Genomic DNA, 14,379 nt, shown 5'->3' on the forward strand with positions numbered 1-14,379 from the left:
TTTGAGCAGCGCGCGCACTGCGGCCAGTGCAGCCAGGTTCTTGCGCGTGCACTACGTCTCCTCCTCCTCCTGCTGCTTTCCTCCTCCCTCTCTCCCTCTCTCCCTCTTCCAGCGTCCACCATCTCTCCATCACCTCTCCCCTTCGTAGCGCTCTGTCCCGGGAGAGAAAACACGCTGAGACTGATAAAATAGGGGAAATGGATTATTAGCGTGTCATGGCTGTATAAGAACCGGAATGGATTTCCATTGGTTGCTGTTGTGTCTCCTCGCGCTCACCGCGGCGGCGGAGCGGAGATTCGGTAGGTACTTTCGCCTCCGGGCTGAGGGCAGTGTCACTGTTAGCTCACGTCCAGCTACGGACACTTACCTTCGTTATCTGCCTCCTTTTATCTGTGAAAATAAGCTAGCAGCAGCCACTGCGTTTAGATATCCGCGTGTGTGTCTTCACAGAGGAACACAGGCTTGTCGTTTGTTTGAATAGCCTAACATTAGCTTCAGGAGCACTAGGTATCATAGCCGGCTACACTGGAAATGGAACTGACACACTAGCAGATGGGCTTTGTGAGTTAAGGGTCTAATTCATACAAACGGACCATATCTTACTCAGCAGCTGCTGAGTACGGAGCCAGTACAGTCAACCTGTCTGTTATCAGTAGACTAATGTAGGACAGGGCTGCACTCTCGTCCATAGGCTGTAGTTGCAGTACATTCATTAGGCTTTCCGTCATTACATAACGGCTTGGTAGACCACAACACCAGCAGATTCAACTGTGGCTATAAAATACGCTTTTGAGAGAGCTCTCTCACAGGCGTCGCAAAAAAGACGATGCTTTTTAAATCGTGCACTATATCCAGCCGTAAGGAAACAGTCAATGCTATCTTTGGAACAGCATTATCATTGAGGCCTGTTCAGCTAACAATCAGAGATGCATGAGCTGTTGTATAATTTACTCTAATTTATGCATTTAAACTCTGATCTGTGCGTCGGTTAACGTCTGTCAAATAGGCCTCGATTACTTTTGCCTAGCGCCTGTAGTAGTGGCCATAATTAGCGCTGTTTGTTTTTCTCTGAGTGGATGCAGACAGCAGCTCGTACATGGAAAGCCCGCTTTTGGTGGAGACAGGACAGCTAAGAAGACACAAGTAGTAGAGAGTAAGAGAGAGAGAGAGAGAGAGAGCGTCATTAACCCAGCTCTTGTAAAGGTTACCCTGTCAATCAGGGGCAGCCGTAACCATAGCAACAGGTCTTAGCATCTTTAATTCATGCAGATGGCTCGCTGATGTCTGACCTTCATATCACTCTGATATCACGATAAAATGAACAATATTAAAAGCTGTCCGTCAAAAGTCTGTAGATAAACACTCACCAAAGTGTCACTACGTTTAAACGCCTTTAATCACGTTATTTTTGACAATGTTTAGAGTCCCAAGGCCAGATTTTGGTGCTGCGACAACAGTGGCTTCAAGGCTGAGCATGTTCAAACATACAGCGTGTACCTTCACTGTTCTTCCTCATCTAATCCTGCCTGGCAGGGTTGATGGTTCTGTAGTTTCTAGTTTACATTAAAACAGTAAAAAAAAATCCAATTTTATTTTTTGTCTGTCCAGTTAATTGCTTTTAAATTATACAACGTGTGATGCTTTAATAAGAATCATGATAATAACTATAAGAATGACAGTAATAATGATAGCATAGCAATGACAGGATATTCCCTTTTCCTTTCTGATACCCATATACTATGCTGGAGATGGAACTGACACAGTAACAGGCCATTATTGATATAATATATACATTTTTGATGTTTTACATACAATGCACAAAACCCTACTACCTCTACTCAAACCCTACTACCTCACCCTTATCTCTTTTTTATCATGTGATGTTATAATATGGTTACTAATGTTGTAGCTTTACTGTCATTGTCAACTGTCATTTTGCAACTCTACAAGCAGTTCTGTGCTAGATTTATGACAGATTTGGATTTATTCTTTTTTCCATCTGATATTGGCTGGATACCAATACCCAGTATATCTCTAATAGCCTATTAATTATAATAATCATCATCATCATCTTCAAATCACAAATGTATTTACAGCTTTGAGAAGCTCCAGGGAAGTTCCAAATGGTCTTGTGCAATTGCTTGATGGTCCTGTAACGCACAAATGTATCAATGTACGAATTACTTAGCTCAGACATATTTAAACTGCAGTCCTTGAGGTACTACAGATGTTATAGTCCCTCTTTAGGATCAGGCACAGTGATAAAATGGCTAGCCAGTTTTTTTTATTACCTACCAATCATTACAAAATTCCAAGCCAGTGGTTAGTGCCAAATGGATGCAGAGACCAGGTAAATGATTTCAGACAGTTATGAATGTCCCTTTCTTTAACACAGCGAATAGCATACTGTGAGTGAATAACTCCAAAACCTGCCTCAGTGGCCAAGGTGTGATGTTCTAGATCGAATAATGCAGTGTTAAAAAATAATTTAAAAAATTAAAAAAAAAAAAACCTCTTTGACTCCCTATTTTATTCTTTAACTTGTCTCAAAGTATCAACACAATTGTTGTGTTTCAGCAGGTTGTAAAAATGCCCTGATTTGTACTCAGTCAGAACTGATCACATTTTAAGTGACATTATGAACATAATTCTTTTAGACTAGTGAAAATTGTGTTTTCACAGGAAGTCACTATTTACAAAACAATGACATTCAATCACACAGAGAAGAAAATAACAGTGACTGCACATAAACTGCTTCCTTCAATTAAAGCAGAAATAACCTGATATTCTAGCATATCATAGAAGTGAACATTCAACATGCAGAAATTAGTTTACTTATTTACATGAATTATTGTACAACCCCAATTCCAATTAAGTTGGGATGTTGTGTAAAACATAAATAAAAACAGAATACGATGACTTGCAAAACCTTTTCAACCTATATTCAATTGAATACACTACAAAGACAAGATATTTAATGTTCAAACAGATAAACTTGATTGTTTTTTGCAAATATTCACTCATTTTGAATTTGATGCCTGCAACACGTTCCAAAGAAGTTGGGACAGGGGCATGTTTACCACTGTGTTACATCACCTTTCCTTTTAACAACACTCAATAAGTGTTTGGGAACTGAGGACACTAATTGTTGAAGCTTTGTAGGTGGAATTCTTTCCCATTCTTGCTTGATTGTACAATTTCAGTTGATCAACAGTCCGGGGTCTCCATTGTCATATTTTGTGCTTCATAATGAAATAAAAAATAAAAAATCACAAATTTTCAATGGGAGACAGGTCTGGACTGCAAGCAGGCCAGTCTAGTACCCGCACTCTTTTACTACAAAGCCACGCTGTTGTAACACGTGCAGAATGTGGCTTGGCATTGTCTTGCTGAAATAAGCAGGGACGTCCCTGAAAAAGACGTTGCTTGGATGGCAGCAGATGTTGCTCCAAAACCTGTATATACCTTTCAGCATTAATGGTGCCTTCACAGATGTGCAAGTTACCCATGCCATGGGCACCAACACACCCCCATACCATCAGAGATGCTGGCTTTTGAACTTTGCGCTGATAACAATCCGGACAGTCCTTTTCCTCTTTGGCCCGGAGGACACGATGTCCATGATTTCCAAAAACAATTTGAAATGTGGACTCGTCAGACCACAGGACACTTTTTCACTTTGCGTCAGTCCATCTCAGATGAGCTCGGGCCCAAAGAAGCTGGCGGCATTTCTGGGTGTTGTTGATGTATGTCTTTCGCTTTGCATGGCAGAGTTTTAACTTGCACTTGTAGATGGAGCGACAAACTGACAATGGTTTTCTGAAGTGTTCCTGAGCCCATGTGGTAATATCTGTTACAGAATGATGTTGGTTTTTAATGCAGTGCCGCCTGAGGGATCAAAGGTCACGGGCATTCAATGTTGGTTTTCTGCCTTGCTGCTTACTTGCAGAGATTTCTCCAGATTCTCTGAATCTTTTGATGATATTATGGACTGTAGATGATGAAATTCACAAAGTGGTAAACCTCACCCCATCCTTGCTTGTGAATAACTGAGCCTTTCAGGGATGCTCCCTTTTAATCCAATTAACCTGTTCACCTGTGGAATGTTCCAAACAGGTGTTTTTTGAGCATTCCTCAACTTTCCCAGTCTTTTGTTGCCCCTGTCCCAACCTCTTTGGAACGTGTTGCAGGCATCAAATTCAAAATGAGTGAATATTTGCAAAAAACAATCAAGTTTATCTGTTTGAACATTAAATATCTTGTCTTTGTAGTGTATTCAATTCAAAATACATTGAAAAGGATTTGCAAATCATTGTATTCTGTTTTTATTTATGTTTTACACAACATCCCAACTTCACTGGAATTGGGGTTGTAAAAGCTGACAACAAATTTGTAAAGGCAAATGTGAGTAAAGCATGATGACCTTACAATGGCACTTAGACTTATACTAATAATAGTGCTCTATCACATAAGATAGTCATCATTTCACTTGTTGTCCAACTGTTCTGTTATTCATTTATACATAGTCTTATAAAAACTAAATGTGTCACATTGACTTTGGTGCTAATCAAGGGTTAGTTTTCATTTTTAACAGGAGCACTGTCACATGGCCATTGAGGAACCCTCAGGGTTTATTAGACGTTTCCCTGTGGTATCTCTGCAGACACAGCCAAGCTTGCTCTTTCATTGGTTAGGCCCCCAGGGGCTGGACTGAAAGCCTTATGCATTACATTAGTTACCAACATAATTAGGAAGTGAGTCATCATGAAATCAGCCAGTCATGTTTTGATACACTGTAAGTGTGACAAAAAATGTCTCTCTAGGCCTTCTGGAAGTCCTAGATACATCAATGATCGCAAAAAGAAGTCCCAAATTTCAGACAGTTGTTAGAAATGGTAAAAAAAAAAAAAACTTGGGCATGCCAGGGCTGTTTACTGAAAGAGTTCCTGTCAAACTGCTACATACAAGGTAAAAGATATGTTAATGTCTATTACAAGCTTCAAATATCCACAGCTAATTTAGGATGACCTAGAATGTTCTTGCTAACTAATATTACTTATTTTAAACTCTGTAGAAGGTGCTAGCAGAGATTAGCATGGTCATATAGGTGTGTTGTTTTTCTTGGTATTGACCCAGTTTTGACATTTATGACCCAAAGAGAAGGTTTAGCTTAAATGATCATGGTTCTCCACTGTATATGGTGCAGATATTAATTCTGCACTAAGACTAAAAAACTTCCAGGGCATGAGTTCATACTTGTCTTTTAACTATGTAAATGATACATCGTCATCTGTACCGTACTTTCTGCTTTTTCTACCCAAGTTTCACACTATTTTCCATGGAATGGAACTGTTTTTGAAAAAAAGGAGTTCTTAATGTTAGAGTGGAAAATATCAGAATTATGCACATTCCATATAATGTAATAATTTAATCATGCTCCACATTTTAAATGAGTCAAATAGAGTTCAGTCAACACAAATGAACCTTGTTACCTTAACATAAAATGCAGTTTATTTAATGTTCAGGTATACATTAATTATATTTTCAGTTGGTAATTGTTTTTTTTTTTTTAGTGCATTTCAGGAATAGGAGACAGAGCTGTTAGATCCTAATTCGGATTTGATGTGGGTAGGTGTTGTGACTCTCTCTGAGAATAGTGAGTATGTGAGTGCAAGCGCAGCTGCTCTGTTTTAGGATGCACATTGAGAATGAATAGTGAATACGTCAGAATTGTGACTGAAAGCGGTGTGACTCAGTCTGTTCACCAGCCCACTCAGACATAATCAATTGAGCACAGATACAGCAACTTTACCTCCTCCTCCTCAAGATAGTTCCAAACAAGCACAGATACTGCTCTTTCTCACCTCCCACTCCTCAGACATGTGCATATGAGGACAGATCTTTCACTCTCACCTCCCACTCTTCAGACATGACTAAATGAGCAAACACACTCCTCTATCATTTCTCACTTCACACTTTGACCAGTCTTGGTTTCCGGATGATTCCATCATCTGCTGCTTCATGTGGAAATAGGTGCTGCAATACCATATCTGAGATGGGTGATCAATCAGGGCTGTTTTTGACTGACAACTGAACTGTCAGCTTTGGATATTACAATACCAAGTGATACCAAGATCAGTACCAGGATCAGTAAATGATCCAAGGGAAATATTTAAAATATGCATCTGATATGCAGATCACATCCTCCTGAGAGTCATCTAAACTGAGGTTCATTATATCTGTTGCTAAATAAAATGACCTTTTTGTACACAGGCATAAAAATGGTTGTCACAAATTTTCTTAAATTTCAGTAGTGACTTTGATATAGTGCAGAATCTTGAATATTTCTTTTTCATTTTACTTGTCATAACTTTTATTTGTTTTATTTTTTCAAAATTACAAAATTTATTTGTTATTGTTTATTTTGTTTAGTAATTTATTTAATTTAGTAATTTAGTTTAAATTTAGTGTGGTGAGCAAATTCAACATCATCACAGGCCAGCTTTTGTCAGCCCAGTTTCAGATAGTTTGGCCTATGTGTTCTTTTGATTAGCTACTTCTTTCATGAAGTTTAAAACCTGAACTACCAGGAAAAACCAAAACCAATTTAGTGTTTTACACATGTCTACATTTCTGGATTTGTTCATTTACTTCTGTATTTTTCATAAAAATGTCTTTCAGGTGGGCAGTATGGCAAAAATGTATAATATCACAATATTTGAAGGCATTTTCATGATACACGAAATGTATCACAATTATAAAAGATTTGTCTGTTTGCTATGTTAGAAGTGCTTTTTTAAGTGATTCACTGCACATCACTACCTTCAACTAAGCAGGTTCAGTTATGCTCTTTTGGACTCTCCTGACAATGTTTCTAAACCTTAGTCAGTTTAGAAATCTCATTTTAATGACATACAGTTGGCCAGTTATCCTTACATATTGACGATATCCACAGTGTACTCAGAAAAGCATAAATCAGTGTAATTTACCATAACAACGACATCGTATCCCTACTTTGCAAGCCCATAGTCTTATGTATCCACAAAATACACAGCCAGTGCAGGATTGCTGCTTTCAGTTCTTATTTTCTCTCTGTCTCTTTCCTAGGTTGCCTGTTTGAGGAGGATCTGTGTGAGAGCTATGAGATTTGTGTCAATGGTAAGACACATCTACACATATGCACATAAAAATAGAGAACCAATGACCTATATTACAGCACAGTAATCAGAGTCACTGTAATCAGTAACACATACATACACACACTGTAGAACACAGTCTCTGCTGCAGATCTCTGAAGAAAGATCCAGAAAAATGACACATTATACTCTTCTTGTTAGTCCTGGACTGCATGTGTGTGGACATTATGGTGCCTCCCTTTGCATGATGTTGACTCGTTGGGTGTGGCTAAACAAACAAACCTTCCCATGGCCTAAGCTTGTTTTTCCAGAACTCCTCCAAAATTTACCTCATACATTTGCAGTCGTGCTTAATCTTTACTCTATTATTAGTATTTGTTTATTTGTTTGCAAATAGGACAAAATGGGAAACAAATAATGGAACACAATTATGAACAATGACAATGTGCATGGGAAACCCTATCAAATAACTAGACTATGGCCATTAAAGTAGAACATTCCTTTCTGAAGACAAGCTGGTGAGTGTAGAGTAGGTTACTGGTGTTTAGGAAACACTAGTTGAGGAACAAGTTGAGTAAACACAAGAGTATAGATAGTTGGAGATAGTTGGCTGAGTTCTCATCTTAATTCCATCCATCCATCCATCCATTTTCCAAGCCGCTTCTCCGTCAGGGTCGCGGGGGGGAGCTGGAGCCTATCCCAGCAGTCTTCGGGCGAAAGGCACGATACACCCTGGACAGGTCGCCAGTCCATCACAGGGCAGACACACAGACACAGACAGTCACTCACACACTCACACCTAGGGGCAATTTAGCATGTCCAATTGGCCTGACTGCATGTCTTTGGACTGTGGGAGGAAACCGGAGAACCCGGAGGAAACCCACGCAGACACGGGGAGAACATGCAAACTCCACACAGAGAGGACCCTGGTCACCCGGCCGGGGAATCGAACCCAGGCCCTCCTCGCTGTGAGGCGACAGCGCTACCCACCACGCCACCGTGCCGCCCCTTAATTCCAAAAATAAAATAAAAAATCAAGAAGGGGAGGTTCCTGCTATTTGCAGTAGGTTTTGAGAATAACTATTTATAAAATGATTGTTTTATAAATTATATATATTCTAATATATATCAGAAGATTATAGGTTATCAGAATCTATAGATCTTAATATTTGCCAGTTTCACTGTGATTCTATTATTTGCCAGTTTTATACTAGGTCACAGTTAGGGCTGCCAGAATCATGAAATTTTAGCTGATGATTAATTGTTATGTAAATAATTGTAATTAACAGTTTTGTTGTTTTTTAATTAATTGTTTGCAAGTGTTAAAATACAAGCCTAAGGTTAGCCACCCCACTTGCTAGTTATGTTTACTTAATAGCTAGCACTAGTACTGTTGAATAATACAATGTGTACACACACACACACATACGCACACACACAATAATCTGTGGTTACAGAATTTTGTGTAGAGTTCAGCAAAGTTACATGTTCTTCACAAGAGTTAAAATATAAGCAAATAATACACATTCTGCCAGCATACATGTTAAATATTGAAGAGTTAGCTACAAATAAATTAATATTATAAATAAATATTGTGCTACACTCCTTTTTAAACATGTAAAGTTCGAACTTTTTTGTGTTTTCTGCATTTATATTCCTCACACAATGCACTCAATTTACACTTACCCAAGTCACCTGTAATATGACTTGGGAATTATAATGCATGTGGAAAGTGATTGCAGTCAGCTTAAATAATTGTGATCATCGCAAATAATAGCAATTAAGTGGCTATGTAACTATTCAGACAGTCCTATATACAGTTTTAAAAATGATTTATGGTAGACTGTTTACTTTTATTTGAATTTTAAATATGTTAAATACTAAATGCATTTCATTTGATTATACCAAAATAAGAAATTCGGATGTCTTGACCTGTTCCATGGTAACGCTGTCCAGAAAAGCTCAAACACTACACTAGGCTAGACTTATGCACACACATTCTTAAAGTAGTAGTCATGGCATTACTAAATGAATAAAGGTTATGTGATAACAATAATATTGTTGATAATTAGTTAATAATTGACTCTGAATGTTGACATGACCCACTTCTAAACAGTGAGTGTGTGTGTGTGTGTGTGTGTGTGTGTGTGTGTGTGTGTGTGTGTGTGTAAGCTTACTGACTATGTTTTTTGAGCTTTTAGCTATGTTAGGATGTTAGTTATCATTTACATAATAAGAGAATTGAGGAAGTGTTATAAAGCATGTGTGGCATATATTGTGTTTTTGTTTTAATAACAATTGCTATTTTTTGTTACTTTTATTACTCTTTATTTTATTGACTCTAACATTTCTATTCTATTGCATTCTATTGTTAAACAGATTTTCAGGTTTCAATCATATTATGGCACCTAAAGCAGCCTATTAGATGCTAATAGATGCTATTCACAAAGACACCATCACCCAGCACTTCTCCTACTCTTTGTGCTTCAATTATTAGCCCAGACAGAGCATGATCTGTTGACAGCACTTTATATCAATGGTTAAGGAGCACAAAAACATATTCTAGAACATCCAAGAACATGCGGGAACATTTGAATGTGGTTTCCCAATCTCAGTCCTGGTGATCTTACACTATACACATTTTTGTGCTTTGTCTCAGGTCTGTATCAGGTGTATAGAGTAGATAAAACACAAAAATGCAAAACGGGCTCACCAGGACTGGGGCTGGGAACCCCTGCTCTAGAACATGGCGAAACATGAAATATTTCAGAATCTGGTGTTTGTAGGAGATCGCCTAGAAGATACAGTATCTAGCTACGTGTTGCCATGTTGTACACAAACACAGTCACAGAATTAGTGGTAGGTCAAGCAAATGTCATTGCCCTTAACACGACCAGCTGCCCTTGTCTCGGTTGCCCCTGGCAACAGATCTAATGGAGCACCATGTCTGATTCTACAGCCCTTCATGGGGGGTAAGAGCTGGAAGAGAACAAAAATGTGGACTGGCCAGGGGACTGGACTGTGAATCTCTGTTTTATACACCTAATGCAGCACATATACAGCATCTTAACCATTCTTTAAACATGGCTCTTCAAGGGTTCTTTACAAAGAAATAAGTTCTAAATATAACCATGAACACTTAAAGAAACATTTGCATGGTTAAAGGATTCTTTGCATCATGAAATGGGTCTTCAGATTGGTAGACAAAGTGCTATATAGAACCATTTTGAAAAGCGTTCTGTACAACACCACAAAGGGTTCTTCTATTGTTACAAATTTGACATCATAATAGAAGAACCCTTCTGGGGCTATATAGAGATCTTTCCAACTGTACTAATGGGTGCTTGGTCAAGCAGATAGGTAAAAAATTAACCAAAGACCACTTTGAGACAGTCTTTAACCTATGTCCCTCTGAAATGGTGGGCATTTCCATTCATCACAGTCTCGCTAAGAGATAGCATAGTGGGTAAAACCAGCCCACCCTCAGAAGATGTGTGGTTGAGTCCTCTTTCAGGCACTGCTTTACTGATACAACTCTTATGCATCCTTAACATTAGCATACAACAGGTCCAGTGTTCTTTCCTCGCTGGTGGGACAGTCAACATACTGAGTGAAGTTTGGTAGTGCCTTAGCCATATTGATGTGGTTAAAGTCACCCAATATGGCGATAAAGGCACACGGGTGTTGAGTTTGAGGTAATGGGTGTGAGTACTCATGTGGTAAAAAATATGGCCTGAGTCCAACAGCCAGCAGCTCAATGTCCGGGCAACAGGCATGTTCCTTGATAGTAATGTGTCCAGGGTTACACCAGCAGTTATTAACTAGCACAGCGAGCCCTCCTCCTTTGTGCTTACCGCTCTTGGTGCAGCCCCGGTCGGCCCGAATAGTCTGGAAGCCATCGATGGAAACATTGTCATCTGGGATGTCATGGTGTAGCCATGTCTCAGAAAAGTACATTAGACTACACTCCCAGTACTCCCTCTGACTCCTGGCTAGTGTTGTTAGCTCGTCCATCTTATTAGACAGCGACCTCATGTTGCCCATGATGAGAGAGGGGAGATGCGGTTTATATCCCCTCTTCTCAATAAGCCTCCATCGTCTCACCCTCACTTTGTGTTGTTTTGTTCCTCCTCTGCATCCCCTGTGCGTTCGTCTCCAAAGCTCTTTGGGGATGTTCGTTGTCCTGGTCGCCATTCCGACCAGCTTCAGCGTGATCAGCTGATCCCGTGTGTTAACAAAGCGGCCATGTTGCTGTGCAGCGGCTGACCATAAGAGTGAAAGAAGCACTTTCACGGTGAAAAAACAGATCAAGACTTTCTCTACTAGTATGTTTTGAGAGGGCACAGCTTCCGTAAGTTGCCTCGTCAAATAAATAAACTATTAAAAAGTTAAATAAAAGTTAAGAAAAAAGAAAAGAAAAGCACTAGCACTCAATAAAGGACAAAGGTATTTGTTCCCATGCACAACACCTGAATTGTTGTCTTAATACAGCTACTTTAAGTGCATGTTCAAAACAAATACCTGTATATTCTGCAAACTTTATTGGAGTCACACACAAACACACACACACACACACACACACATACACACACACACACACATTTTCAGAGCCACTTCTCCCTCAGGGTCGAGGGGGGCGTGCTGGAGCCTATCCCAGCTGTCATCAAGCAGAAGGCAGGATACACCCTGGACAGGTCGTCAGTCCATCGCAGGGCTTATTGGAGTCAACTAAATGTATATGTTAACTGTAGTTTCACATTTTTGCTAAGTGGTTATGTACATTCATAGTTGATGGTGTCATTATTTTGCAGATGGCATGTTCGGTCGTTGCCAGGCAATGACAGTAGCGGATGTCTACACATATGACATCACGCCAGCAACGCTGCAGAGATTCCGTTCACTGCTCCAGAAACTCTCACTCCGAGGTATGCATGTCTCTGCTGCCATGACAACTGCACGCATTACTACCGTCACGGCAGTTACTGCGGTGACTCACACCTAAATGCATCACCCAGGAGCAAATAATGATGCGCAGGAGGATGATGCTGACAGACTGTGTGTTTGTGTTAGTAAGTGAGAGAAAGAGAGAGAATGTGAGAGAGCCTTTTATACATTGCTCCATAAATAGATGGATCTCATTGACCAGCTCTAGCCTGCCCTAATGCTGTTACTCTGCTGCAATAGCAGTGGACACTAAATTGAACAAACTGTACAGTCTTAAAAGAAAAAAGGTTTGCCATAGATCAGAGGTCATCGATTGCAGACATTTAATCAAGCTTTCAGTGTTGGATTTTATCATCATTGTTACTTAACTGCACTGTTTATGTAACTGATTGAGCAGCTAGGGGCAGATTTACTGATGTTTTGCACTGTTGCAAACCCAATTATGTCATGAAACAGTAACTGTTAGGATTTACTGAAGAGACTTTGAGGCACTTTTGCACTTATTGCATATGCATTTATAGGAGTTTCCCTCTACAAGTGAAAAGAGAAATGATTGTAATGATTGTAATGAACCACCTATACTTATTTACCAAGAGAGTAAATACTGACTATGTGCCGTTAAATACCTGTGAAAAGTTTATTTTTGGTGACAACGTGGGTGTCAAACACATTTGTATATTTTCAATGGAAAAAACATTCCGTGAATGTCTGTTATGTTGTATTGTTCTTACCTAGAAGAAAAAGAAGAAAAACCTAAATCAAATTATTTTAGTGCAACAGTGTTTTAAATTGCCATTTCTTGATACATAATTTGCCTTAAGAGCAGTTTTTACATTAATCAGCTTTGACTGAATGATTTGACTGTGTATTTTGCCAAACTATCGTAAAAAGCCCATGTTGAACTGTGCCGACACAGTTCAACATAAATGCCGTTTATTGGCATAATGTTGATTTTGCATAGATCTAAATATTGAACTGGACCTCTGGAATTGCATTGTTCAATTTGTTCATTTGTATGAAAGTTCTTAGTAGATAAACTGCCAACTTCGCCACCAACACAAAGTGTTTGTAGACTGTCAGTAATTAGCGCCTCTTCTAGTCAATCTCAAAATCCAGGACTGGAAAATGGATTCAACTACGCAGAGCATCTCCAAGGTGGTGATTAAAACCCTGCATACTGAAGACACTTGGCCTGTATGTTATTATCATGAATCCTGCTCATGTTCCCTCAGGTCTGTCATGGGAAGATGACATCACTCAGCAGGTTCTGTCTAAAGAATTCTCTAAACTACGCAAGATCTCTCTAACACCACCTGACTCAAGGTAATGCATGCATATACCTGCAGAAGTTAGGTGTAAACATTTTCTATGACCATTTTACATTTCATTAGCCAGAAACAAATACCCCCACATTGTGTACATATATCTCTCTTAAATGATGTCCAGGAAGAAGAACTACAACATACTCTGTATTTTCACCATAAGAGATTTGTTCTTTGTGTAGCAATGTTACACAGTGTTTTTCCTGCTCTCACATACCTGATTCAACTCATGAAAGGTTTGATAATTATACGCTGAGCTGAATCTGCTGGTGAATGCAAAACATTGTGTACAACGCATCACCCTCTAGAGCTAGGTTGAGAACCACTGATCTGTAGCTTTTTAAAGAAAGAGGGGATTCCTATGACAGAACAATTCTGATAGTTAGTCCCTCCTCTCTTCTGTAGGTCCATGGTTAAGACGGTTGCTATGGGTGAAGGAAGACTGAAACCATTAGAGGCAGAGCTTAGCAGGAGTCTGCAGAAGTACTTGCTGCACATGGGTCTGCTGCCTAAATTAGGCAGTAAGGTAGGGTTTGTGTGTGTTTATCATTGCTTATCTGTTTGGACCAAAAATTATCCTTTAAGTTATTAAATAAATCTGTCAATACCAGTTCCCAATCCAGTATTTGTATTTTCATAGATAGTCACACATTGACCATCACACCCAAACAAAGCAAAATATGTGTATCTCTGTTTAGTTCAGTTTATTTTTATATATGTATATCTATCTATCTATCTATCTATCTATCTATCTATCTATCTATCTATCTATCTATATAAACAATGCAATTAGACCAACTGACCTCAACGAAGGATCGTAATTGATCAGGTATAATATAGCCACATGTGATTCATTAAAATATGCCTTGTTTGCCTCTAGTACTCATATTTTATGGGAGATCAGGACATATCTAGACCAAATATCCTCACGATTTATAGGGAAACTTGACATTTTGATGTTCACCATTAGAAAGCAG

The 14,379-nt window shown here is 39.1% G+C and overlaps 1 protein-coding gene across 1 annotated transcript in view; it reads left to right on the forward strand.

The window, feature by feature from the left end:
- Positions 1 to 14,379, forward strand: part of slco5a1b (solute carrier organic anion transporter family member 5A1b) — a 42,430-nt gene continuing 28,051 nt past the window's right edge. The window contains exons 1-5 of the mRNA XM_017699233.2: positions 1 to 299; positions 7,108 to 7,158; positions 11,948 to 12,061; positions 13,313 to 13,403; positions 13,808 to 13,928. Coding sequence (XP_017554722.2) covers positions 236 to 299; positions 7,108 to 7,158; positions 11,948 to 12,061; positions 13,313 to 13,403; positions 13,808 to 13,928 — 441 coding nt within the window. The 5' untranslated portion in view covers positions 1 to 235. The remainder of the gene's footprint in view (positions 300 to 7,107; positions 7,159 to 11,947; positions 12,062 to 13,312; positions 13,404 to 13,807; positions 13,929 to 14,379) is intronic.

The sequence above is a fragment of the Pygocentrus nattereri genome, chromosome 19, assembly GCF_015220715.1.
Source record: "Pygocentrus nattereri isolate fPygNat1 chromosome 19, fPygNat1.pri, whole genome shotgun sequence".
In the NCBI taxonomy this organism is placed as follows: domain Eukaryota; kingdom Metazoa; phylum Chordata; class Actinopteri; order Characiformes; family Serrasalmidae; genus Pygocentrus; species Pygocentrus nattereri.